This window comes from Astyanax mexicanus, chromosome 8 (assembly GCF_023375975.1).
Source record: "Astyanax mexicanus isolate ESR-SI-001 chromosome 8, AstMex3_surface, whole genome shotgun sequence".
NCBI lineage: Eukaryota > Metazoa > Chordata > Actinopteri > Characiformes > Acestrorhamphidae > Astyanax > Astyanax mexicanus.
In genome coordinates, this window is record NC_064415.1 from 55,332,958 (window position 1) to 55,360,875 (window position 27,918).

Sequence of the window (27,918 nt, forward strand, 5' to 3'; positions counted from 1 at the left end):
AAACACCAACATTTAAAAAAAAGTAAATGATGAAACTAAACTAAATAATGATTTAGTAAAAGTTGTATAAAAAAATTAAAGGAAAAAATAAATAAAGGCCAAAGGTAAAACCTGTAATAGAATAAATAAAATGATGAAATTAATCAAATAAAAGGGCTAACCACAGTGGAGCTTGCGCACTGTTTTTCTGAGCTGGATTAATCGCTGATGTTTTATAATAGAGTGATGACACTGTGCAGGTTAGACTGAATAAATTCAGTGCTGTTTAATAATGAGATGCAATATAATATACACTCTTCCTCTTTCCTCTCTTAGGTGCACATGGACCCCCATCATCAGTTATATCTTTGCCTATGGACGCTCCAAAGCCTCTGATAGATCAGAGCTGTCAAAACAACTTGAACCCTGCCTACCAGACAGCCTATCCCATCTCTGATTTCAACATCCCCCCTAAACCACACCCTCCACAGAGCGAGAGCGACGTACCCATCAATATCCACCCGCTCACCCTGCAGGCTCAAGGTTAGTCATGTGACTGTGCAGTTATATACTTAACAGCGTTACAGCGTTATAAAGGAGTTATAGTGAAGTTTCTCCAGCAGCAAGGCTGGAGCATTATTAGCATTAGCCGCTAACCACAGCGATATCGTTCAGAGGTATATCGGACTGTAGCCTGCATTATGTAAATCATCTTTGTCACACCAAAATCTCAAATCTTCAAAATGTTAATTTTGCTGGAGAATAATAAAAAACAAATTAATAGGAGAGAAAATTCCAGTTAATTTTAGAGCATTTCCATTGGTCTATTCATCAAAAAAAAAATACACATTGTAAAAAAAAAAAACAATGGCGTTATGTCAGACAGTCAAAAATGATAAAAAAAATGGTTGCACATTTTTTCTGTCAGTTTCTGGGTAACATTGCCAATATAAAGCTTCTTGTTTTTTTTTTTTTTCGCTTTTTTTTTAGGTATCATTCAGTGAGAATCACAGGAAAAAATGGAAAAAATGATTGGCTTTTTTTCACTGTTTAGTGGGAGCAGGGCTCATACGATCTTAAAACAAAACTGAAAAAGTCATGGAATTAAAAAAAAAATATAGCAATTTCCAGGCTTGGATAAGTTTTGGAAACATAAAAATACCCAAAAAGTTTTAGAAAAGTCGTTGAAATTTGGTCTACAAATGTTTGTGTTTCAGTTTATCGATGGAGAAAATCTATTTTGGGCTAACAAATACTTTAACTCAGAGTAAATTCAGTAATTTAGCTCTACACATTGGAGCTCTCAGGATCTGACAGACATTTTATTATTGTAGATTGTGTGTCAGATTTATTTTAGGCCTACTATAATCAATTCCGACTATGGTTGTAGTTGATTTGGTTGATTATCCATGTGTCCAATGATGTTTTAAAAATCGGTTGGTCTTGAAATTTTGCCTTGAAGGCATGAAAAATGTATTGGTTAAAAAGTATATGAACACTGTGGAACGGGTTCATATACTTTATAGAATGCCGGTGGACGACAGACTTTTTTTGATTTTTTTTGCCGCTGTTGTTCAGCGTTTGATGAGTATAGTCTGTGCTGCTTTGCACACAAAACAAGAATTTGCAAAAACAATCCAGAATCTCAGTTCTCCTTTTCATTTTTAGTTGGTATGCTCTGTTTCACAACTTTGCATGCTTACATGCGTATACTGTAATATCAGAACAGGAATGTGAGATCAGATACCACCTGACGACAGCAGCTGTCACGTAATTGTTATGAGACACAGTGAACTTTATGGTTTAGGGTAGAATTATGTAGTCTGCCTGTGACACCTAACTTAACACACAGCATTAAGAAAATAAGAACATTGTCTCAATCCTTATCAATTAATCCTTATAGTTAACAGAACTATTCCTCTTCCTCCAGACTCTACTCCCTTGATTTACAAACTAAATGTAAAATTTACAAATCTCTCTGCTGACAACTTTTAAAGAGATGCGGATTTCATTTTCCAGCAGGACTTGGCACACTGCCAAAAGTACCAATTGGTCTTATATAAAATTCTAATTTCAATAAAAGAAATAAACGCTTAAAATAGATTACTTTGTGTGTAATACATGTATATAATATATAATTTATAATGTGAAACTTATAATATAAGTTTCACATTTTGAACTGAATTACTGAAATAAAGTAACTTTTCAATTATATTTTATTCAATTCAATTTTTTTTGCGATGCATCTGTATGTAGTAAATTAAAAATAGATGAAAAAAAGATAGCAGCAATAAAATGTTGTTTTAAACACAGTGCATGTTTCCCTTACACGTACAATAAATACAAGACTTCCTTGCAAGTAAGCTTTGAAAATTTGACCAACAAATACTGAATTATATAATCTTCATCTTCCAGACTTCCCTCTGTCTATGGACAGTCAGGGGCCGGCGGCGCGCTGGATCGCCTCTCGTCGGGAGGAGGTGGTGCGGCAGATGACGGAGGCTTGTTTGAACCAGAGCTTGGATGCCCTGCTGGCCCGTGAGCTGCTGATGCGCGAGGACTATGAGCTGGTCTCCAATCAGCCCACGCGCACCGCTAAAGTGCGCAAGCTGCTGGACACGTGCGAGCGCCACAGTGAGGAGTTCTGCCGCATAGTGGTGCGAAAACTTCAGGAGAACAAGCAAATGGGGCTGCAGCCTTTTCCTGAACTCACCTCCCCGACACCACCTCCGCCTTACAGCGCCCCCAGCGCTCCCCCCTTCTCCACCTCCTACAACAACAACCGCAACATTTTCTGACGCTCCAGACCCTTCACGCCTTCTTCTGAACTGCTTTTTAAGGGTGGATCATGCTTTGTGTTCCTATGTTCAGACTGAAAACGGCTACATTGCTTTTTTTGTGATTTGAACACGTGTCATTGCCTTTTTTCTGGCCAGATAATGGATTTTTTCACATCAGCCCTTGTTTTGTAGGGTCTCTTATTAATTAGGTCCTGTCTCCTTGTTAGCATTAGGTGTTACAGGACTAAGTGTCAGCAGAAAACCTTCTGCACCGCTGACGTTGCCTGCATTGTTGATGATGAACCTCTTTGCAACTTGTGTCTTCCTCTTGAAAGCTCATGATGATGTTTTCCATGATCTGCACAAATACAAAGCCCTTATAATAATGTAGCTTTTATACGCCGTCACAGTCAGTTGGTTTGTTGAAAGCTGTATTTTTCTCTGTCATAGCAGTAAGGCTTTCTAAAAATAATCTGACGTATGTAAAGAATGATTACAATCTTACATTTGTTTATACTCGTGTCACTAAAGTCAGAGATAACTGGATTTTATATCACAAGTTTTTTGATCTATCGTATTTTACAGACTATAAGGCACATTTAAAATCTTTTCATTTTCCCCCCAAAAAAATGCTAAACAGAGCTGAGTAGCTCTGCTAACATGGGCTGAGAATCACTGCTAACCGGAGCTGAGTAGCACTGCGAACCGGGGCTGGCTAGCGCTGCTAACCGCAGAGGACTATTCTGCTAACCGTGACTGGGTAACGCTGATAACCAGGGCTGGCTAGCACTGCTAACTGGCGCTGGCTAGCACTGCTAACTGGGGCTGAGTAGCGCTGCTAACTGTGGCTAGGAATCACTGTTAAACACTTCTGGCTAGCACTGCTAACCGGAGCTGAGTAGCACTGCTAACTGGCGCTGGCTAGCACTGCTAACTGGGGCTGAGTAGCGCCGCTAACTGTGGCTAGGAATCACTGCTAAACATGGCTGGCTAGCACTGCTAACCGGGCCTAAGTAGCACTGTTAACTGGGGCTAGGAATCACTGTTAAACACTTCTGGCTAGCACTGCTAACTGGGGCTGGCTAGCACTGCTAACTGGGGCTGAGTAGCACTGCTAACTGCAGCTGGCCATGCTGCTAACCACGGCTAGCGCTCACCCTTAAACAAAATTCTGGAAAGTTTACTGTAAATAAACTGAAGTGCTTTTCTCTCCCAAATAACCAGTTTTCAGGAGAGAAATCTGTTTAGATTAACATCCAGTGCTCGTTTGACTTTGAAAGAAAATGTGTTTTTTAAAACTACAGTTTTGTTTACTTAGGCACGTTCCCCAGCTTTACCATTAGAAGGGAAACATGGCGACACCCTTGCTCCCTTCGATGTAGGCATCGTTACAAGTGTCGCATAATCTGCCTTATAGTGTGAAAAATACGGTAACTTTTTGTTAGTGGCACTTTTGAAACTCGCGAGAAGTGGCTGTCTGAAAGTGATCTTCCCGTTATGTTGTACTCTATTTAAGGTTTCAGCGTTTTCGTAGCTTCATTCACTCCAGTACACTACTACTTTTTACTCCCAATGCTCCGTGATTTTATTATTAAAAATAAATGCAGGTTTCCTGAGTTAAAAAGGTGCCAGAGGAGGCTAGCACTCATGCAGTTACATAAGGCCTTCACTAATGCAATTACATACAATGTGCGTTAGATAAGAAACTGCATATTCAGGATTTTTATTTTTATTTTTTTGTTTATGCTAATCATCAGAAGCTTGTCACTTCGTTAGCCAAGGATCTAAGGCGCTGTAGCAGTGTACCACAGCTCCCTCCAATAACAGATCTGGTGTAGAACCTGCTAATTTCACATTTTTAGCATTTTGGATACTACTGAGCAGCACGTGAATAGAAAAAAAATAACAGTCTCAAACACAGAAGTTTCAGAAGTTTGCATGTAGGGACTGCTGATGACTTCAGTGATTTCAGTTTTTCAACAAGAGTTTCAACATATTTTGTTTACTAACCCTACAGACTTTTCTAAGTGGAAATGCGGACTGTTCTTCACTCTCTGTGGATGTAAATGATCTATTCTTTGGAGTACTGGTTCTAGACTTGGCTTCAAAGCAGTAAACAGTGAAAAAGAGCAACTTCAACAACTTCAACTGAACAGTGTTTGCTTTACTTAAAGCGAGTCAACAAAATAAAGGAGGCAACATAGACTTGGCCCCGTCTACAAGCACTTCTGACTACCATATCTATAGACTGAATTCTGGCATTTGAACATGCTTCTCTGTGGACTCTGGCTTGGTGCCTTTTCCAGCTAATCTCATTGGGCCGTTGGAGATGGGATTATAATTCACTTGGATTGCAGAAGGCCTGTGTCATGTTTTGGAGGAACGTTTAGTCCTGAAACGTTTAGTCCAGGTTAGACTCAAAACTGGTTCCACTGGTACATCTTGCATATTTGTGTTACAACACTGTAGAATGTGTTCAAGTTTACATCGCAGGCTTTTTGCACATCCTTCATGCAGCTTTTCAGCTTTCAGTTTTTAGGCTGGTTGAACTTTTCCACTGTGTTCACACTGGCAGGCAACAAGTTCTTGGTTTTACCATGAATTAGTGTTTGCGTCTCAATTGTAAACTAATTTCTAAGACTAACTACAGTATATCCAGTTAATCTAAACAAGGGTTTCAGTTTTGCCGAGGCACAGGGGCTGGAGCAGTATTAGCATTAGCCGCTAAGCTCTAGCTCTTTCACCGTTCAGAGGCGAGTATATCAGACTTTAGTCTTTGTGTTTACTGGTATAAAACAAGCTACATGGGACTAACCGCTAGCTGATATCGCCCTGGCTTACCGAATACTCAAGAGTTCCTCAGTGTAGTGCTGTCGGGTGGCTGTTAATGCTAATGCTGCTGCACCCAGCCTTAGTTTAAATCTGGAGATCTAAGCTTACTGTAAATAAACAGAAGCGCTTTAATCACTCAAATAAACAGTTTTCAGGAGAGAAATCTGTGTAGATTAAAATCCAGCAACCATTTGACTTAAATTAAAATCAAATTAGAAAGAATTATGGCAACACCCTTGTTCCTTGCTAGTGTTGCTTCATGCTTCTTATAATCCGATGTGCTTTATGTTCGAAAATAGACGTTCAATTAAAGATTCAAAGATTCATCATATAAAATAGGAAAATGACTCTTTCATGGTCAGAAACTACAAAATAGTAGTAACCAAAAGTTGGTAGGATTTGTTGAGCCGATTAGTTTAATGTCACGTCACCACATCATAATTAATTTTTCATTCATTTAAGAAAATCCAACTTGATTCGTCACATGTCACTTCTTTGCCTGCCCCTTTTACAAATCACGTACTCTCATTGAAAAAGACTGGTGGCCTGTTGCTCTGTCGCCTGCTAGTGTGATCATAGTGCTTTCAAAGTTTGGTATCACCTTTGCTTGGTACCAATCAACATGATTTGACCAGACTTTTGGCATCATCTTCTCCTCTGGCCCTTCTTGTAGAATATTGTCACTATTTTATACTTTTATATCATAATTTCTACCCGTGCATGCATCACTCTTTAATCTCTTATGACCTAAATTGAAAACTGGCCCCCTGTTTATATTCGAGCTTCATCTCCTCTGCTTTTACTTGCCTGGGAGTGAGAGCAGAATTTGCTGAGCTCATACCCATCCCCCTACACAAGTGCTGGACAGATTTCAAACCGCTTCTGGTTGGTCCAGTCTTCCTGAGGTTGCCTGATATCACGCAGTGGCTTCATGCTGCAGACGTCAGGCCTGCTTGCTGAGTGAGTCTGGAGCTTAGATGGATAATGTCACACTGTTCCTTTACGTCGGTTAAGAAGGAATTGGAATCAGTGATGCTTTAAAACTGATATAATTTGAGAGTGTGATCTATCCCACTAGGAACTTATCTTTTTGTTTTATCTTATGATCTGAACTGACTCATAATCTTAGTTCTTCACTTCACATACATTAATGCCTTTAAAATTCTGATGGTTGGAACATCACCAGTATCTTAAACTTTTTTTTTTATAACACCTCCCCGAAAGATATAATAATGAATAAATACTATATTGTAAAAACTTGGTGCCATATCACTCACAGGGTGGTAATATCACTCACTGTCCATTGCCTTAAAACACAGGCCAGACCTAAATAACAGATAATTTTCTTTAAAGTTTCAGTTTCTCCATTATTGTCATTCCTTTGTGGTCAGTGTAACATTTATACATTTATTTTTCTGACTGTTTGAGGCTAAATGCAAATGTAAAAAATTATATGTAAGAACTTATTACTTTATTATATATATAGTGCAGTGTACAAGAAATTTTTTATCCGTTTTTCCAATTTTAGTTTTTTTATTTCTGCACTTCACAATTGGATTTTCAGGAAAAATAAACAAATTATCTTTTCTTTATTTTCTGATTTTTCCATTTTTGCATTAGACTGGTGTTACAACATAGAAAAATGTACACATCTGAAAATCCTTTTGGTCTTATATAATATTCTAATTTTAGAATTCTAGTAAATTAATTTTTGTGGGATTAATTTTTCTTTGCACCTCACAATTGGATTTTCAGGAAAAAATAAAAAAAATAATCTTTTCCTTATTTTCAGATTTTTTTGATTTTTGCATTTTGCAAGGATTATACCATCAGATTTGTGTTACAAGATACAAAAATGTACAAATCTGAAAATTTAGATACATTTTCCCGCAAAATCTTACAGAACTTCATGCTTTCCTCTGCTGACAAATGTTATAGAGATGCAGATTTCATTTTCGAGCAGGACTTTGGCACACTGCCCACACAGCCAAAAGTACCTTTTGGTCTTATATAATATTCTAATCTGTGTGTGATTCATCGTTCTCTGCACTTCACAATTGGATTTTCTGGAAAATTGAAAAAAGGGATCTTTTCTTTATTTTCTGATTTTTACATTTTTGCATTTTGCAAAAATTGTTATAGACAAAGCAGATTTGTTACAAGATACAAAATGTTTAAATCTAAAAAAATGAGAGAAGATTCACCTTTTCATTTTGCTTGAAATTCTCTTGAAGTTTTCCAAAAACTGAAATGAAAAGCTATTTAATTGAAAAATATGATGAAAACCCATTTCTTCTTCATTCTAATGGGAATGGGGAAAAATAATGAGGTAATGAGGTTTAATTCCCAATTTTCTGTTTTATAATTTAAGCTTGATACAGTCAGAAAATTAAACTGCTAAATGTTACACAGACCCTTTTGTCCTTTATTGTGCTTTATTTATGAATTGTGGAAGTGGAACATCGACCAACATCTCTTGCCTTCTTTTTGTAAGAATGGACAGATGCTGTCATACATCTTCAATCATCAGCGCTCGTTCTGAATAATGCATTTCCTATGTAGCAGTGTACAGTGAACAGACTGTGTTTTTTCTGTACATGAAGAACTTCCAGTGAGAAGGTTTATCTTTTAAAGCTGTTATTAAAACCTGTAAAATTCTTCCGCTGAAATCTGCATCTCCATAAAAGTTGTCAGTAGCAGAGGAAAGCATGAAGTGCTGTAAGATTTAGTGGGAAAACAAAACTGCACTGATTTTAGACTTAATAATAGAACACAGTGGATCAACACCAGCAGATGACATGTCTCTCCAAACCATCACTGATTGTGTTTTGCTCATTTCATTTTCCAGCAGGATTTGGCACACTGCCCACACTGCTAAAAGCACCAATTGGTCTTATATATAATGTTCAAATTTTCTGAGACACTGATTGTTGGGATTTCATTGGCTGTAAACCATAATCAACAACAATAAAATAAATAAACAACCAACTTTTTAACTGAATTACTAAAATAATTTGTTTTGAAATGCACTAGTATACATAGTGTTTTTAAGGATCTGCCACTACTAATGCATGTTGATTGTAAACATGTGTATTGAGATAAATACAGTTTATTAGTATTGTGAAAATGTCTTTAAATATTGTGATATAATATATATATATATATATATATTACCATATTTACCAGCCCTAGTTTAAAGCTGTGAAACTTAAGGGGGTCAATCACGGTTTTATTGGAAAAATTAAAATCTAAAATCACACACATGTACAGCTCTAGTGGAATAACCCTGGGTTTTAATCACATCATTTTCATGCATCTTGGCATCATGTTTTCCTCCACCAGTCTTACACACTGCTTTTGGATAACTTTATGCTGCTTTACTCCTGGTGCAGAAATTTAAGGCTTGTGATCATTCATCTTCCTCTTGATTATATTGTAGAGGTTTTTTTAATTTGGTAAAATCAAAGAAACTCATCTGTTTTTAAGTGGTCTTTTAATTTTTTTTCTAGAGCTGTATATATATTTGGATCCCCCAGTTGAAAGGGGAGGTTCTCTCTCTCTCTCTCTCTCTCTCCTGCTGTGTTTGTCTGTACAGACCTCCCGAAATAGACAGTGGAACTGGAGAAGCCGACTGTCCTCTGTTTGGAAAAACATCTCAGAATCTCTCCGTCATCTGGGATTGCAACACGACTCAACCCTGGTGCTGTACCTCGACAGTTCACTCTGAGCCTGCAGCTTTCTTCTCTCGGCCAACGGTTAACTCTCTATCTGTCTGCTGTCACTCTGGAGGTACAGTACACCACTTCTTCTCATTGTTTGACCTGTTGTAGCTTAACCTTTACATCGGATAGATGGACTATATCTTTTATTGAGGACATTCTGTGTGTGAAACATGGTGAAATTTGAGATTTACAATCATAAAAGTTGGTGGAAATGGTAGATAATTAAGTGGAAGTGTGGAAATACTCCAGGCCTTGAGTGTTTTTTAAGTAGAGCTGCAACTAATGATTATTTTGCTAGTCGACTAATCTGGCGATTATTCCGAATAGTCGATTAGTCAACGATTATTTCTGCCATGCCCTCCATCTCTGTTTGCTGTGGGTATGGCTGCTGTTTCTAGCTTCTTTCTCTGTCTTGCTTCACATCGATAGAAACAGCTGAACAAGGGATTTAAATGCCCTTCAAATGTCCAGAACAAAAGGAAAATGTGTAATCTGTTGCCAAGTTGAGTGTAAAAGTTGAGTGCGAGTGCTGAAAAATAACGATTAGTCGACAATGAACAATTTTAGTCGATACATTTTTATAATCGCCATTGTCGATTATATCGACTAATCGTTGCAGCCCTATTTTTAAGTGAACTCTTAAGTGTTTTTCTATCAGAACCTCAGAACATTTCTATAAAGTAATGCTTGTTTTGACTAATCACATTATTTATTTAACATATAAACCTGTTAATTCATGCATGTCCTGTGAGATTAGCAGTTTCCCGGCCTTTACTCAGGAGCTAACTCTTTAAGTGTCAGTGTCCTGCTTGTAGAAAACAACATGTGCTTATACTGTAGGCTGTAATCCAGTATTTGCTGATAAAGAAACAGCAAACTTACTGTTCCTTAATTTGTAGAATTGTTGTTGACCTTGACCGAATGTAGTCTCTTGGTCAAGACATCTTTTTTTTGCCATTCTATTCTATTCTATCCACTTGTTTATCTTTTGTTAATAGGTTATAACAGCATAACAGTGCAGTTATACCCTTTAGCAACTTATACTGCCTGTCAAAAGTTTGCAGCACATTTTTAAATTCTTTTACCGTGTTTAATGGCAGCATCTCTCTTTTAATATAGGCTGAGTCATGCTGTTTGTGAGCATGTGCCATTTTCTGTGATGTCATTTAAACAGCTCTGGAAAAAACATAAGAGAGCACTTCAGTTTCTGAATCAGTTTCTCTGTTTTTGCTATTTATAGGTTTATGTTTGAGTAAAATGATTTTTTTTTTGTTGTATTCTAGAAACTACAGACAACATTTCTCCCAAAATGCAAATAAAAATATTGTCATTTAGAGCATTTATTTGCAGAAAATGAGAAATGGTTGAAATAACAAAAAGGAAGCAGAGCTTTCAGACCTCAAATAATGCAAAGAAAACAAGTTCATATTCATAAAGTTTTATAAGTTCAGAAATCAATATTTGGTGGAATAACTCTGTTTTTTAATCACAGTTTTCATGCATCCTCCACCAGTCTTACACACTGCTTTTGGATAACTTATTGCCTTTACTCCTGGTCCAAAAATTCAAGCGGTTCATTTGGTTTGATGGTTTGTGATCATCCATCTTCCTCTTGATTATATTCCAGAGTTTTTCAACTTTGTAAAATCAAAGAAACTCATAATTTTTAAGTGGTGTCTTATTTTTTTTTCAGAGATGTATTTACATTGTTGAGCAAAAGCATCCGGTTGGAAAGATTCTCTCTCTATGTTTTTTGTTTGTTTGTTTCCAACTTGATGCGATGGTTGTGTTTTAGGTGAGCATTAGTTTTTTTTTTTTTTTACATATATAAAACCCCTATTTATAATAAAACAGTATAATAGTAATAATATAACAGTAATATACTGGCCTATGTTCACTATAATGTTCTAATAATGTACCCAAGCTTGCTGTTGCTGCTGCTGCTGATTTAGCTCAGCCAATCAGCTCTCTCTCTTTTCTGCCCTGCCTCTAAACCCATACATCACCCAGTGCCACTTCCAAACTACTCCTTCCATTTTTTATTGCCTTTTTCAGGGTCGAGTTAGCTAAATTCAGGGGGTTTAGTTTCTCTTTAAGTGCATTTGTTTTTTAAAGGCATTACAAAGTCATACTTTACTTTTTTACTCAGAACCTTGCGCTTATTATTCAGTTCATTATAATGCATGCTTGATTGCATTCAGTAGCTGCTGTGAGACTCTAATGCTAGTTATTAAGTAGTTATAAGTGTGGAATAAAGGCTTAAGTGTGTTCAGGCTTCCACAATGCATACCTTTCGTTCTATAATTCTTTAAATAGATGTTGTGTTCCTGCCGCTGTTGTTAAACCCAGTCACCCTGTGTCTCTGTGTGCTCTTCTTTAAAGCTTAGCATGAAGCAGAAGCTGCTAAATATGGGACGAACGATATGCCCCTCATCCCGGGCGGAATCGGACCCGGACCTGAAGGCCCCGGCGGGCCCCGCTTCAGGTCCTCAGGAAGAGAAGATGGTCATGAGGAGGGAGATTTCTCTGACGAACGGTATCTGCCTCATCGTGGGGAACATGATTGGCTCGGGCATCTTCGTTTCCCCCAAGGGCGTGTTGCTCTACAGCGCCTCCTACGGACTGTCCCTGATCATCTGGGCTCTCGGGGGCATGTTCTCTGTGTTTGGTGCTCTGTGCTACGCTGAGCTGGGCACCACCATTACCAAGTCTGGTGCCAGCTACGCCTACATCTTGGAGGCGTTCGGTGGATTTCTGGCCTTCATCCGCCTGTGGACCTCGATCCTGCTGGTGGAGCCGGCGAGCCAGGCCATCATCTCCTTGACTTTTGCCAACTATCTGGTAGAAGCGCTTTACCCTACCTGCCAGCCACCGTACGACGCTGTGAGACTCATCGCTGCAGCCTGTCTGTGTAAGTCTTTGGTCTGTGGCTTAATTTAGGGCATTTTCACACATGCACATTTTAATTTGGTAAATTTGGACCCGTTTGGAATTTATTTTTGCCTGTTGAAAATGGAAATGCTCCATCTTTACTCATTTGTTAACTGAAAACACCCTTAAAGTGTTTGAAATTGAAAAATATATATATACAGGGGTTGGACAATGAAACTGAAACACCTGGTTTAGACAATAATAATTTACAGTTCTGGTGGAAACAGGAGAGTTGAGGTGCACATTGAATTCTGCCGTGATTTGATCAGCCGTGGTTTTATGTTTTTTGGATACAATCCGGGTTAGTACCCGAACACCCCTTTCAGACAGCTTCCTCTTACAGCGTCCACAGTTAATCCTGTTGGATGTGGTTGGTTCTTCTTGGTGGTATGCTGACATTACCCTGGATACCGTGGCTCTTGATGCATCACAAAGACTTGCTGTCTTGGTCACAGATGCTCCAGCAAGTCGTGCACCAACAATTTGTCCTCTTTTGAACTCTGGTATTACTCCCATAATGTTGTGTGCATTGCAATATTTAGAGCAGAACTGTTCTCTTACCCTGCTAATTGAACCTTCACACACTGCTCTTACTGGTGCAATGTGCAATTAATGATACTTAATTGCATCCATCAATAGAAGAAAGCTGTCATTTACAGTTTATATAAAAAAAAGTGAGGTGAAGTTTTAGGGTAAAGTTGTAAAGTGGTTAATGTGGATTTGCTGAAATCTGATTGTTTCAGTAGAGAGAAACATTCAGTAGAGAGACAGCTGGGTATTTGAGACGTGGTGTGGAATTTTACTGAATGTAACTGGTTAAGCTGAGGGGCAGATGCTTCCCGTGGAGCTGTTGGTAATTTTTGTTTTGTGGTGTTTGTCAGGACTGTGGTTACTTATAACAAGAGAGAACGGTTTCTGCTGTAGCTTCCTACTTTTTCTGCTTTTCCCCGGCACTTTCGGAGACTCCCTATTGATTCTCTGGGGGCTTTTCACAAAGCAGGACTTCTCGGAAGCTGGGTAATGTTTTCTGCCACTGTGTTCCTTAAAATAAAGTGTTACCTTAATTGGTATAAAATCAAAAATTGGGAGCTTCTAAGAACAAACTAATAAGATGCTTTGATTACAATAAACATTTGTCTGCAAAATTAGAGCAGCGTTTCCACATCAGTGACTATACTGTCGTGTATTGGTGGTAAGCCGTGACTTGGCGGGTAGCACAATCGACATGCATTGTGGGAAATGTAGTTTTTGGTCAAAGCGCGATTCTAATCGATTTATTTTTAGACACCAAGACCTTACAAGTTCTTAACTTCTTGACACATGTGTTCTAGGACAATTCTGCAGGTAAAATCTTTGGAAACATAAGAATAAATAGGTTAAAGTTATGCTAGCAATGATTATCTACTAATATTGGTACATTTTTACATCTAAATAGAATTAGACACTCCAAAACTTGCTAGGGTAGAGATATTGGCAGTCCATTGGTAGTCTTATGGCAGTGTACCAACCAGAGACCAGACTATTTTATCAGCTCCCTCTTTGTGTTTACACTTGACTCTTCACATTGGGAATGTAGGTGAAAGATCAACTGTGACACGATGAGTTGGTTCATAGGGGTTATTTCACAAAGCAAGATTTCACAGATAGACAGGTGGTTACTCAATCCGTAAGATAGGCAGTAAACAATAGAAATGTCCCTCAGCTCTTCTCTTATTGGATAGACTAGATCGATCTTTATGGCCCTCCCCACACAATCTTGTATTTCTTTCTAAGTTAATGTAGGCGTTAAAATGGCCTATCTGTGATTTTTTTTTTTAGGCTGATAACAATCAGCTATTGTTTCTTCAGCTCAACCGTCAACCGATAGCCGATACCAATCAAGGGCGGGGCTGGATGCCACATTTTACCTTTATCTTTCCAAGCAAACATGATAATACATCGACAATGCATCTTCAGTAACAGTATGTTACTTTTTCGAATCAACCACATTGTTTGGAAACAAGTACCAGTTACGAGATCCTGTAAATTCTGTAACTGTGGAGCTCTGCTGTTTCTGATGTTCACTGTACTAGGCTGTAAGATTGATGTACTCTCAAGAGGGGTATTTGGTTAGTGTCCTGATACTCAGTGTACTGGGTTGAGTGATGTGCTCTTAAAAGGGGTATTTGGTTAGTGTTCTGATACTCACTGTACTGGGTTGAGTGATGTACTCTGGAGAGGGGTATCCAGTTACTGTTTTGATGCTAACTTTAGTGACTGATGTGCTTTTGAAAGGGGTATCCAATTAGGGTTGTTAAAAGTCTTTCCTCTACTACCTCTACTAAAAGAAGAGTTAGTTTTATACTTTCTAGAAATATGTACATTTGTGTCAGATATGGTAAGAAATCAATCTTTAATGGGTTTCTGCAGCTGTGTTTTAAGTCCGAATTACCTTCTAGCGGTTGAACGAGCAGCATCCTCTAACCTCAAATAGTTCTGAGGCACATTTTGGAGCAAAATATGGATTATATGGTCTAGAGAGCTCATATAATAGATCATATAATTATCTTATAAACATGTAAACACAACAATCACACCTTTGGTATATATGCATAGCTGATTAAGCCTTCCTTTATCTCACATATAAACAGAATTGAAGGCCTGTCTCTCGTGAAAAACAGAAAATATGTGTCAGGGCTGTGAGACAGGAGATGTTTTTTTTTTCTCTTTCTTTTTTAGAAGCAGTTTCTGAGCCAGCAGCTCCCCCTCCCCCCCAGTAAATCCGTAAGCTCTGTCTGCTGACAGAATGGAGAATAGGCTGTTCTGCCAGTAGGCCTGTTTTTCTAGCCGAGTGCCCCTGGGCAAATGCAGACTCACTCATTGCTTTCTACTGAGTGTTTCTTGCACTGTCTCACTTACAAACACCACTAGCTAAACCAGAGGTAGACAATTAATTTAACAGCAATTAATTTAACAGCACTCCTGCGCCTATCTTTTAAAGACAGCATTTGGACGTGACGCTGAGACTTAGTAACACTAACGAGTCACATGACATTTTGGAGGTAAAATGACGAGCAGTGCTCAATTTGGACATTTAGGGGTGTGGTTTCTTAGGGGTGTACTCACTTTTGTTGCGGGTGGTTTAGACATTAATGGCTGTATGTCGAGTTATTATGAGAGAAGAATAAATTTACACTGTTATATAATAAGCTGCACACAGATTACTTTTCATTGTGTCAAAGTGTCATTTTGTCAGTGTTGTCCCATGAAAAGATAAACTCAAATATCTGCAGAAATGTGAGGGGTGTATATATATATATATATTTATATATGCACTGGCTGTAGAAACATTTGACTGGGATTCCCAGTGTAATGTTCTCATGTGATGACCACTAGATGGTACAGGCATTGTCTCCAAATGAAGCCAAAGGGTCAAAGTTTAAAAAAAATTAAGTAACATGGTGCAGAGAACTACAAATGCATTGTCCTCATATGAAGACGCAGAATCTCAAGTGGTTAAAAATAATGTGTTATTTTTGTGTCATGTTATTATGTATGTGTTAATAAAAAAAACATTCTGTTTCAGGTATGCTGATCTTCATAAACTGTGCGTATGTGAAGTGGGGTACCCTGGTCCAGGATATCTTCACTTACACCAAGATCATGTCCCTCATCCTCATCATTTCAATTGGTGTCATCAAGATAATGAGAGGTAAAAAGAGAGAGAAGGATGAAAATGCAGCATCCAACCACTTTTACCGTAACCTGACTGATAATAAACATACCCAAACCTTGTGCAATAATTTTTAAACTGAGTGCAATAATAATAATGTGCAATAACTCTCCTGCTGGACTCTTGTATATTGTATTTTTTAAATTTATTTCTTTCCAATTTTCCTTGTGTATATTCATTGTTTACTGTAATGTTGCTGCTGGAATTTAAATTTCCCTGAGGGAACCCTCCCATTCATCCATCCATCCATCCATTCATCCATCCATCCATTCATCCGTCCATCCATCCATCCATCTATCAATCCATCCATCCATTCATCCACCCATCCATTCATCCGTCCATCCATCCATTCATCCATCCATTCATCCATCCATCCATCATTCAATCCATCCATCAATCCATCCATCCATCCATTCATCCATCTATTCATCCATCCATCCATTCATCCATCCATCCATCCATCCATCCATCCATTCATCCATCCATCCATTCATCCATCCATCCACCCACCCATCCATCCATCCACCCATCTATCTATCTATCTTTATACATTCTACAAATAACTCGCTGTATTGCACACTTGTATTGAATGTGATTGAGATCTGTATCAGACCCCCTCTATATCCCACTATATCAGTACAACGCTAGCAAGAAATTTGACAATCTGTAATATATGATTTTGTATCTACAAAAAAATATATATAACTTCCATAAATAATTTAGTAAAAACATCATCACAGCCTTTGTTCATCCCTTAGGGATACAGTTTGCTGTTTTTGTTATGGTGGCTGACTGGCAGGCCTGAATGTGCACATAAATAAACTTGTATCTGTTACATTACATCATCAGTTAATTTATAACAGGCTGTTTTTGTTGCGCTTCCCTTTTTTATGGTACATTTGTAAATTCTCATTTTACAGACTTCTTTCAGTTACATTTTCTAGGACCAAACAATATAATAATAACAATTTCTGCAGTACACAGCATTAAAAAAATATTAGTTTAAGTACACTAACCTCATTTGTGAGGCTATATCTGTCTTACTGTATACTTTTCTTGTGGCGGGTTGTACTTTATGGGGATGAGAGAACTGTTTTTCCACTTTTTTCTGTTCTTTAAGTCTTCCTTTCTCATTTCTTTCTCATCTCACTGTTCTTCTCAGGAGAAACCAAGAACTTTGAGAATCCATTTGAAGGTTCTGCCATGGATACTGGCAGCATCGCGCTGGCTCTGTACTCGGCCCTGTTCTCCTACTCCGGCTGGGACACACTCAACTTCGTCACTGAGGAGATTGTGAACCCAGAGAGGTCTTAAAATCATATCAAATCATATCATATATGTATATGTATTTGATCTACAAATTTACACTTGATAATAAAACACAGTGGATCAACAGCAGCAGATATCAGACATGTCTCTCCAAACCATCACTGATTGGTTGAAACTTCACACTAGACCTCAAGCAGTTTGGACTGTGTGTCTCTCCACTCTTCCTCCAGACTCCGGTCTCTTGATTTACTTTAAATGAAATGTAAAATTTACTGATGATCAGTGATGGTTTGGAGAGACATGTCATCTGCTGGTGTTGATCCACTGTGTTTTATTATCAAGTCTAAAGTCAGTGCAGGAGATGCAGATTTCATTTTCCAGCAGGACTTGGCACACTGCCCACACTGCCAAACAAAAGTACCAATTGGTCTTATATAATATTCTAATTTTCTAAGACACTGATTTATGGGTTTTCATTGGCTGTAAGTCATAAACCATCAACACTAAAAGAAATAAACACTTAAAATAGATCACTCTTTGTGTATTTGAGTTTTAATGGGCAAGCAAGAGGGTCCTGTTTCATTTGCATCTGGGAGCATTTGTGGTTATTATTAATAAAGGATGCACATCAGTAATGCAATCAGCACAGGGCATCTGTTATGTTAAAATCAACATACCTAGTCCTGATTGGATCAGTGGCATGTGTACTACAATGTGCTTTGTATAAAAGCAGCTGTTTGTGTATTGTATGTATTTTTATTTGTTTTTCCATACAGGAACCTGCCTATAGCCATTGCCGTCTCTATGCCGATAGTAACCATCATCTACCTGCTGACGAACGTGGCGTACTATGTGGTGCTGGACATACCTTCCTTTATGGATAGTGATGCAGTTGCTGTGGTATGTTCCAGCCCATTATTTCACCAGCTTCTTTTCTTGACTGAGAAGAACACCGATTAGTTCAGGTTAACTTTATTTTTATCTCCTTCTGCAGACATTCGGGAATCAGGTGCTGGGACCCATGAACTGGATCATTCCTATTGCTGTGGCTATGTCCTGCTACGGAGGACTTAACGCCTCTATCATCGCTGCCTCAAGGTAAAACCTTCAGCTCGTACTCAGTGCTAATGTACAACAACATAGTATAACAACACCATAAATACTCATATTTAAAGGAACAATCAGTAATAAATGCAAGTGGTTCTGTTCGGTTGCAGAAAGCTGTGTAACCCCACCCATCCCCATAGGTTTTAATGTCAAAACAGACAACTTTCAATCACGTTTTTTTCTAATAAACTGTAATTCTACCTCCTTTATTTAAATGCAACAGCTAGTGTAACCTCTGCTTATATTTTTATATCCCCACAGAATTCGTTTTTTAAAACGTTATTCAGCTCTATTCAAAAAAGGTGTGGTTATTGTAAAAGGGCTGGTTATGGGCAGGACCAATAACAGACCGTCAGCTCCGCTCTGCAGCCTGTGACCTCGAGGCAGCCCTCAGGGGCGGGGTTATTTAAATGAGTAGGCGGTCTCTCCACAGTCTTTCTCCCTCCTCTGTTCTCTACTGCGCAGACTCGGGTGTCAGGATAGGCAACATGAAGGAAGATTTTGGCTTTTTTTCATTTTCATTAAATGAATGGGAATGGCGACATGGTGTCCATCTTTTTTTACAGTCTCTGCTCCAAACCATCACTGACCATCAGTAAATTTTGAATTATTAGGTTACTGTTTTTTTTCAGACTGTAAGGCGCATTTAAAATACTACAATTTCCCCAAAGATCGACAGTGTGATATTAAGGAGTTTTAGTGAAGTTTCTCCAGCACAGAGGCTGGAGCAGTATTAGCATTAGCTGCTAACCACAGCGCTAGCTCTTACACCGTTCAGAGACGAGTACATCAGTCTGAAGTTTGCGTGTTTACCATGTTAAAACAAGCTACGTGTGACAGACTGCTAGCTGATAGTGTCACGGGTTCCCAGAACATACAGGTTCCTTATTGTAGCGCTATTGGCCGGCATTTACTAGCGCTAAGTGCTGCTAACCCCACCAGTGAGACCTACTGAATTAAAAGGGAATGTGGCAACACCCTTGTTCCTTACTATTGTCGATTAAAATTTGCCATATAATACGGTGCACCTTATGTATAAAAATAGACCAGAAAATAAACAATCATTGATGCGCCTTATAGTCCATAAATAACGTAAATATGATTCTATTTCTATTGGAAAACATTTTTACTTGCTATAAATGACTCAGTAGCTGCTTTAAATTATATATGTGCTTAGTGATTCCCCATCTATTAGAAAATATTCTGCATCTGCTATGAATAATTCAAATATTAAAATATTAATTTGGGTAAATCATGCTTATTTGTGAGACTGACTCTAATGTATAGTTATGTTGTTCTGCCCTCTTGTGGCAGGTTGTTCTTTGTGGGGGCGAGAGAGGGTCACCTCCCCGACAGCCTGAGTCTGATCCATGCTGAGCGCTACACTCCTGTCCCTGCACTTCTCTTTAACGTAAGTCTTTAATGGTTCTGAGAAAATCCAGAACTTTATGAGTGGTATTCGTTTTTTTTCTACAGTTTGTTGGTTTTACACTGGACTTTTACACATGTTGATGCCAGGTTACATACAGGTAACCTAGCAACGATGCAGCGCTTACAAGCCAAACAGTGCAGCTACAAACAGAGCAGCAATGGAACTATTTTAACTGGTCGGAGTTTTTATAACTAAGCAAATCGTATTTTCTCCTCCTCTTTAACTCTTTAAACTCTTTTAGTAAACAGTGATAATGGAACTGTGGTATAATCACAATAATACACTCGAGGTTCGTGCTATAAGGTGTAATATTGGCACTGCTGTGCTGAGTGTATTATTGCTAAAATAGCCACCACAAAAACGATTAATCGCAGTTAATAACTAATATTTTTGTGATTAATCGGATTATTATTTATTTATTTATTTATTTTAATGATTGACACCACTAGTGGTTAGTTTTAAAGCTTGGCAGTCAGTGTCACACGTGTGCTCACAGCCAGAGCCAGCTAAACATGTTGGATGGAGAGTGAGAGTCAATCTGAGAGTCTATTTCTGAGAAGGAAGCAGCTTCTACTCCAGTCAATGTCTGGCTCCTTCTGTTACGAGACTGAAGAGATCAGGAGTCTCTCTCCCCTCCCCTCCATGTTGATCTCCTAGAGGACAGCTTCTATTCTGGGTGCAGTGATTTTAAGCCAGGATGTACTGTGCTAATCTGTTCCCCATTCTTCGTTTACTTTTGGGGTATTGAGTTGATTCTACTGTCCCAAAAACAGTATTTAATTATTCAGACAGCAGATGAGTCTGTGTTTAACCTTCCTGTTATGTTCATTTGTCAGGAACATAAATGGTGTTTCCAGGTCAATTTGATCTGGTGCATGTTTAATTATGCAATTAATATCAAAAATATTAATTATCCAAAATAATAATTATTCAAAACAATCCAAACAAGCAGTGTGAATATTTTATTACTACATTACAACTACATTGCTAATTATTCTATCAATATTTAGTGCAATGGTTTTCATTACCCTCTAACAGGTAATTATTCAATCAGGATAATTACTCATTTAAAAAAAAAAAAACACATGTTTGAATTTTTTTTTTAAATGTTTCCCTACTTTACTGCTTTTGAAAGACCAGCATATTAGACATAATAGTTTTACATAACATTAAAAAAAACATAACATTAAATTTTATTTTAGTTTTAGTTTATTGCAGGGTGCTATTTGTTGATTACACTAATTAAGACAAGCTGAAGAAGTTTTATACTGAAAGAAAGAAATACTTTTACTATTTTTCCTAGATCTTCACACTTTTAAACAGGACAATTTGACCCGTAACATAACAGGTGAGCGGTCACAAATTTACTAAGCCACAAATTTATTAAGCCACACAAAAAGTAGAAGTGACTTCAGCTACAAAAAAAACATTACTAGATTATACACTAGTGCATCTCAAAAAATTAGAATATCATCTAAAAGTTTCCTTATTTCAGAGTGATCTGTTTCGATGCACTTTCCTCCAAACGTTAGCGCTGTGATGCTACTCAGCAATACTGCATCATCAGCAGCAGCAGCAGTTCAAAAAGAGGCGGAGTCTGACTTCACATGTATCGTAGGAGGCATGTGCTAGTCTTTACCCTCCTTGTGTTGTGCCGTCATTTGTGATGGGGAATATACAGCTGAGAAAAATAAAAGAAATATGAAAGAAAAAAGAATTTCTAGAACTAATGAATGAAAAAGTTCACATCTAAATTGCAAAGTATGTCACACAGAATATCAGGAAGCCACCTTTCAATCATTTCCTCATAATTGAAAGGAGCTTCTCTCCTACCAAAGCTGAAAAGCTTTGATCCTCCTGATCATTACCGGAGTTCTGTGTTTCTCCTCAGCAGAATCCTTGTTTGTTTCCAGGCCTTTTCTTTAGACAGCTATGCTGGAGCTGCTGTGAGCGACGGTTTACTGAGCTTGTCTTAACCCCTCCCTTTAGCACTGTTCACCATGGCAACTTTCTCCTAGCTGTGAAGAACCTGACAGGCTTCCTGTTTACGCCTCTCTGGGGTCATCTTACCTGGAAGACCCACTCACACTTAGCTGTGCTGTTTATCTCCAGTTAACTCCTCACATAAAGTGGTGTTGTGGTCTCACTTTAGCTCGTATAGGGGTGTCATAAGTATCTCATAATGTACCTTATTCTAAGAAATAAAAATTTTATCTGTGAGAAATCACTGGGTTGAGATTCAGAGATGTGTTTTTTTTGTTTTTCAGGGCGTGATGGGGCTGATTTTCCTCTGTGTTGAAGACGTTTTCCAGCTCATCAATTATTTCAGCTTCAGCTACTGGCTGTACGTGGGTCTGTCTGTTGCCGGGCTCATCTACCTGCGCCACACACAGCCAGACAGACACAGACCTGTCAAGGTAGTGAATTAGTTTTATAAGCTGATGCACACTGGCTACACTGCACCGCGCAGCACTCTAAACACCACAACATATAATAATTATTGGTGTGACACAGTACATCACATAGTATTTTTTAATTATTACATTGCTAACACATAAAATAGGAGCATAAATCAACCGAACTTACAACATAATGTCTCAACCAATTATTATAATTAGATATGTCTCAATTCATAATTAATTAACATGATTTATAACATTCTTAAGTTTATAAAATTGTATTGGTCGATAATATCTTAACTATTTCCAATTAATTATTATTTTAGACATTGTAAGTGGTATTAGTGAATATAGTAGCTCTGTATTATAGTAGAGAAGTGGGCGGAGCTTCTGATCATGGTGAAGATAATAAGGCTTGTGTTGTGTACAGTAGTAAAGTTGTAGTAAAGTGGTATTAGTGAATATAGTAGCTCTGTATTGTAGTAGAGAAGTGGGCGGAGCTTCTGGACGTGGTGAACATTAGGCTTGTGTTGTGTACAGTAGTAAAGTTGTAAGTGGTATTAGTGAATATAGTAACTGTATTGTAGTAGAGAAGTGGGCGGAGCTTCTGGACGTGGTGAACATAAGGCTTGTGTTGTGTACAGTAGTAAAGTTGTAAGTGGTATTAGTGAATATAGTAGCTCTGTATTGTAGTAGAGAAGTGGGCGGAGCTTCTGATCATGGTGAAGATAATAAGGCTTGTGTTGTGTACAGTAGTAAAGTTGTAAGTGGTATTAGTGAATATAGTAGCTCTGTATTGTAGTAGAGAAGTGGGCGGAGCTTCTGATCATGGTGAAGATAATAAGGCTTGTGTTGTGTACAGTAGTAAAGTTGTAAGTGGTATTAGTGAATATAGTAGCTCTGTATTGTAGTAGAGAAGTGGGCGGAGCTTCTGGACGTGGTGAACATTAGGCTTGTGTTGTGTACAGTAGTAAAGTTGTAAGTGGTATTAGTGAATATAGTAACTCTGTATTGTAGTAGAGAAGTGGGCGGAGCTTCTGGACGTGGTGAACATAAGGCTTGTGTTGTGTACAGTAGTAAAGTTGTAGTAAAGTGGTATTAGTGAATATAGTAGCTCTGTATTGTAGTAGAGAAGTGGGCGGAGCTTCTGGACGTGGTGAACATTAGGCTTGTGTTGTGTACAGTAGTAAAGTTGTAAGTGGTATTAGTGAATATAGTAGCTCTGTATTGTAGTAGAGAAGTGGGCGGAGCTTCTGATCATGGTGAAGATAATAAGGCTTGTGTTGTGTACAGTAGTAAAGTTGTAAGTGGTAGTAGTGAATATAGTAACTCTGTATTATAGTAGAGAAGTGGGCGGAGCTTCTGATCATGGTGAAGATAATAAGGCTTGTGTTGTGTACAGTAGTAAAGTTGTAAGTGGTATAAGTGAATATAGTAACTCTGTATTGTAGTAGAGAAGTGGGCGGAGCTTCTGATCATGGTGAAGATAATAAGGCTTGTGTTGTGTACAGTAGTAAAGTTGTAAGTGGTATTAGTGAATATAGTAACTCTGTATTGTAGTAGAGAAGTGGGCGGAGCTTCTGATCATGGTGAAGATAATAAGGCTTGTGTTGTGTACAGTAGTAAAGTTGTAAGTTGTATAAGTGAATATAGTAACTGTATTGTAGTAGAGAAGTGGGCGGAGCTTCTTCTGGACATGGTGAACATAAGTAAGGCTTGTGTTGTGTACAGTAGTAAAGTTGTAAGTGGTATAAGTGAATATAGTAACTCTGTATTGTAGTAGAGAAGTGGGCGGAGCTTCTGATCATGGTGAAGATAATAAGGCTTGTGTTGTGTACAGTAGTAAAGTTGTAAGTTGTATAAGTGAATATAGTAACTGTATTGTAGTAGAGAAGTGGGCGGAGCTTCTTCTGGACATGGTGAACATAAGTAAGGCTTGTGTTGTGTACAGTAGTAAAGTTGTAAGTGGTATTAGTGAATATAGTAACTCTGTATTATAGTAGAGAAGTGGGCGGAGCTTCTGATCATGGTGAAGATAATAAGGCTTGTGTTGTGTACAGTAGTAAAGTTGTAAGTGGTAGTAGTGAATATAGTAACTCTGTATTATAGTAGAGAAGTGGGCGGAGCTTCTGATCATGGTGAAGATAATAAGGCTTGTGTTGTGTACAGTAGTAAAGTTGAAGTGATGATTTATAACATTCTGAAGCATAACATTTTTGTAATGATTAATAATGTCTTAAATATAGCAAATTAATAACTATTTGAGAGTGTTTATTACTGTCTTATGTATTGTTAGCTGTATTGTGTTACCATTACATTAAATTGAAACGTGAAAAATGATCCAACAAAAATGATAATGTATAATATATAACTCGTGACTAAAACTTTACAGAAATAAAAGCCATACCACCTGTACAGTCTTTTAATAAGTGCATGGGGAATTTGATTAAATGTCTTGCGCAGTACATTTCGCCCCCCTTTACACTTAATTTCTCTGTCTCTTCTCTCTTTCAGCTCTCCCTGTTCTTCCCCTATATCTACTGCGTGTGCAGCCTGTTCTTGGTCATTGTGCCTCTCTACAGTGACACAGTCAATTCCCTCATAGGAATAGCTATCGCACTGTCCGGCGTGCCCGTGTACTACTTCTGTATTTACTTACCAGAGGAAAAGAGGCCCAAATGGGTCAGCCGGCTTAATGGTAAGAATTGTTTTTTTTTTTTAGTATTTTCAAAACGATTTGTTTTTGTTATTGAGAGAACTGTGTGAGTTGTATCTGGCATTATGCAAACTTTATCCTGTCACCAAAATGCAAGCACATTAATGTAATGTGAGAAAAGAGCAGGCTGTTTGCAGCAAGTGTGAAAGAATGACGGTCTGTGCCTTATTCTCCAGGCTTTTTTTTAAAGTTATATGCGAAAACTGCATAACGATTTTTTTTTTTGCCAGCCGCGGTTAGCAGTGATAGTAAATGCTGCCAATAGTGGTAGACTGAGGAACCCTGAGTGTTCTGTTAAGACAGGGTGCTATCAGCTAACGGTTTGTCCCATGTCTTCTGTTTTAACACAGTAAATGTTAAACTTCAATCCAATATACCCACCTCTGAATGGAAGGAAAAATCTACAGTATACACAGCTCTGGAATTCTCTGATTTTGCAATTTATAGGTATATGCTTGAGTAAAATGAACATTGTTGTTTTATTCTATAAACTACAGGAAACATTTCTCCCAAATTCCATATAAATATGGTCATTTAGAGCATTTATTTGCAGAACATGAGAAATGGATGAAATAACAAAAAAAGATGCAGAGCTTTTAGACATCAAATAATGCAAAGAAAACAAGTTCATATTCATTTAAGAGTTCAGAAATCAATCATTCAATAAATTTCCTACACCAGCCTTTCACACTACTTTTGAATAACTTTATGCCTTTACTCCTTGTGGAGAAATTCAAGCAGTTCAGTTTGGTGGTTTGATGGCTTGTGATCATCCATCTTCCTCTTGATTATATTCCAGAGGTTTTTAAAAAAAAAAACTCATTATTTTGAAGTGGTGTCTTATTTTTTCCCAGAGCTGTATATATGGTGCCATCATTTAGTGATTAGACACAGCAGAAGTGAGTTTGCGTACTTTTCATTACAAACAAGCAACAAGCAACTCAGCAGTTAGAATAAAAAGCCCGTCTCAGCAGCGAGTTAACAGATTGTGTGCTTGAAGACTTCCTCTTTACCTTCCTCTTCCTTAGCAGCTCAGGAAGAGCATATTGTGACACACTGAGATGTAATTCAATCACAGTGATGATAAATATGCCTCATGACCAGCCAATAATTTGACCTGGAATTTGACACAAGCGTTAGGTCAATGGCAGAGTTCAGGATTAGTGTTCTGCCTGATTCAGAGCTGAGAACTGGGGGTTCCCTCGGATAATACCAGCTTAGCAGGTGGGGTTTAAGATTTATGAACTTGATGAAAATGCTTCTAATTTATTTTCCACTGCTTCTTTAGAACACTTCCATGAACAGAACTCAGTGTGACCAATCAGAAGCATGTTACAGTTCTCTGAGTACTGAGAATTCTGAGGAGTACTACTCACCCAGCTGATTTAATACCTGTGTGTCTCTTCTTTCCTCTCTTTTTACATGCTCTCTCTCTCACTCACTCATTTACTCTCTCTCTCTCTCTCTCTCTCTCTCTCTCTCTCCCTGTGCCAGCCACCGCCACAAAATACACTCAGATCATGTGCCACTGCTGCCTGACTGACCTGGACGTGGAGCCAGAGAATATGGCGGAGAGCAAGAACCAGTAATCTCAACACGCAGGGATTTTATACGTTTGACTTACTGTTTCTGAGATATTTGAAGATTCAGAGCTTCCACAGTGATGAACGTGATCGCTGATGGCACTGTGTTTCCAGCTCATGAAAGAACCCTTTTTGTTCTCGTCCAGAGAGGCACTGGAAGTTTTTACAGATGTACAGGTTGTTGGTTCTCCAGTTATTAATTTGCACATTAGCTGGTATTTTACAGTATTTATAGAATTGTGTTATATTTTTCAACTCAAAACGAGAATATCATATGGTAGTGCATCTCAAAAAATAAATCAAGTTACTTTTTTTCAGTAATTCAGTTCAAAATGTGAATACATTATATATTATATAGATATATTACACACAGAGTGATCTATTTTAAGCGTTTTTTTTTTTTTATTATTGATGATTAAGGCTCACAGCCAATGAAAACCCAAAAATCAGTGTCTCAGAAAATTGGAATATTATATGTGTGCCAAGTCCTGCTGGAAAATGAAATCCGCATCTCCATAAAAGTTGTCAGCAGATGACAGACATGTCTCTTCAAACCGTCACTGATTGGTGGAAACTTCACACTAGACCTCGAGCAGTTTGGACTGTGTGTCTCTCCACTCTTCCTCCAGACTCTGCTCCCTGGATTTACTTTAAATGAAATGTAAAATTTACTGATGATCAGTGATGGTTTGGAGAGACATGCTGATCATCTGCTGGTGTTGATCCACTGTGTTTTATCAAGTCCAAAGTGGAGATGCGGATTTCATTTTCCAGCAGGACTTGGCACACTGCCCACACTGCCAAAAGTACCAATTGGTCTTATACTGTATAATATTCTAATTTTCTGAGACACTGATTTTTGGGGTTTCATTGGCTGTAAGCCAAAATCATCAACAATAAAAGAAAAACTGATATCAAGTAACTTTTTATAGATATTTGAATATTTTGAGACGCACTAGTGTCTCTTTGTTTAAAAGATTGAATGCAGCCCATGCTGCGACGTTACCAGTACAAAGAATATAGAACTTGATATCAAGCACTTTGAGCTATTTTAAACCAGGCTGTTCTTAATATATCTGTAATATATCTGTAGACTAGACAGAAACAGACTAGATGAGGAGTAAAACTGCTGGACACACACACTGTACGTACAGTATCTCTCATATCTCTGATGATATCAGTCTCTTTCTCTGTACATTTGATCTACTGTACTGTTTGATGTACTGATGTAATGATGAACAACAGAAAAGAGGATGCTTTTATTTTGATCAAGCGTTTTTTTTTTGGTAACATTTCATTTTTGATTGATTTATGGTAAGCACAGTTTTCTACTATGACACTAAAAGCACTTTTTATAAAACTTTTTCTTACCTGTACTTTGTGTCTTTCTTTTCTCATGTGATCACTGTAGTGCAGGGTGGCGCCCCCTGCTCTTCAGATTTGTGGTTTTTCTTTC

The 27,918-nt window shown here is 38.0% G+C and overlaps 2 protein-coding genes across 2 annotated transcripts in view; both read left to right on the forward strand.

The window, feature by feature from the left end:
• The window catches only part of ripk2 (receptor-interacting serine-threonine kinase 2), an 18,255-nt gene extending 10,006 nt beyond the window's left edge, over positions 1-8,249 (forward strand). Inside the window, exons 10-11 of the mRNA XM_022677851.2 lie at positions 316-522; positions 2,395-8,249. Of these exons, the coding sequence (XP_022533572.1) occupies positions 316-522; positions 2,395-2,777 (590 nt within the window). The 3' untranslated portion in view covers positions 2,778-8,249. The remainder of the gene's footprint in view (positions 1-315; positions 523-2,394) is intronic.
• Positions 8,250-11,082: 2,833 nt separating this feature from the next.
• LOC111194272 (Y+L amino acid transporter 2) lies at positions 11,083-27,838 on the forward strand. The gene is made up of 10 exons (XM_049482459.1): positions 11,083-11,108; positions 11,696-12,224; positions 15,810-15,935; positions 17,119-17,263; positions 18,002-18,125; positions 18,220-18,323; positions 19,647-19,743; positions 22,032-22,181; positions 24,678-24,861; positions 26,374-27,838. The coding sequence occupies exons 2-10, from the start codon at positions 11,702-11,704 to the stop codon at positions 26,466-26,468; spliced, it is 1,548 nt and encodes a 515-aa protein (XP_049338416.1). The 5' UTR covers positions 11,083-11,108; positions 11,696-11,701; the 3' UTR covers positions 26,469-27,838.
• Positions 27,839-27,918: the final 80 nt, after the last annotated feature.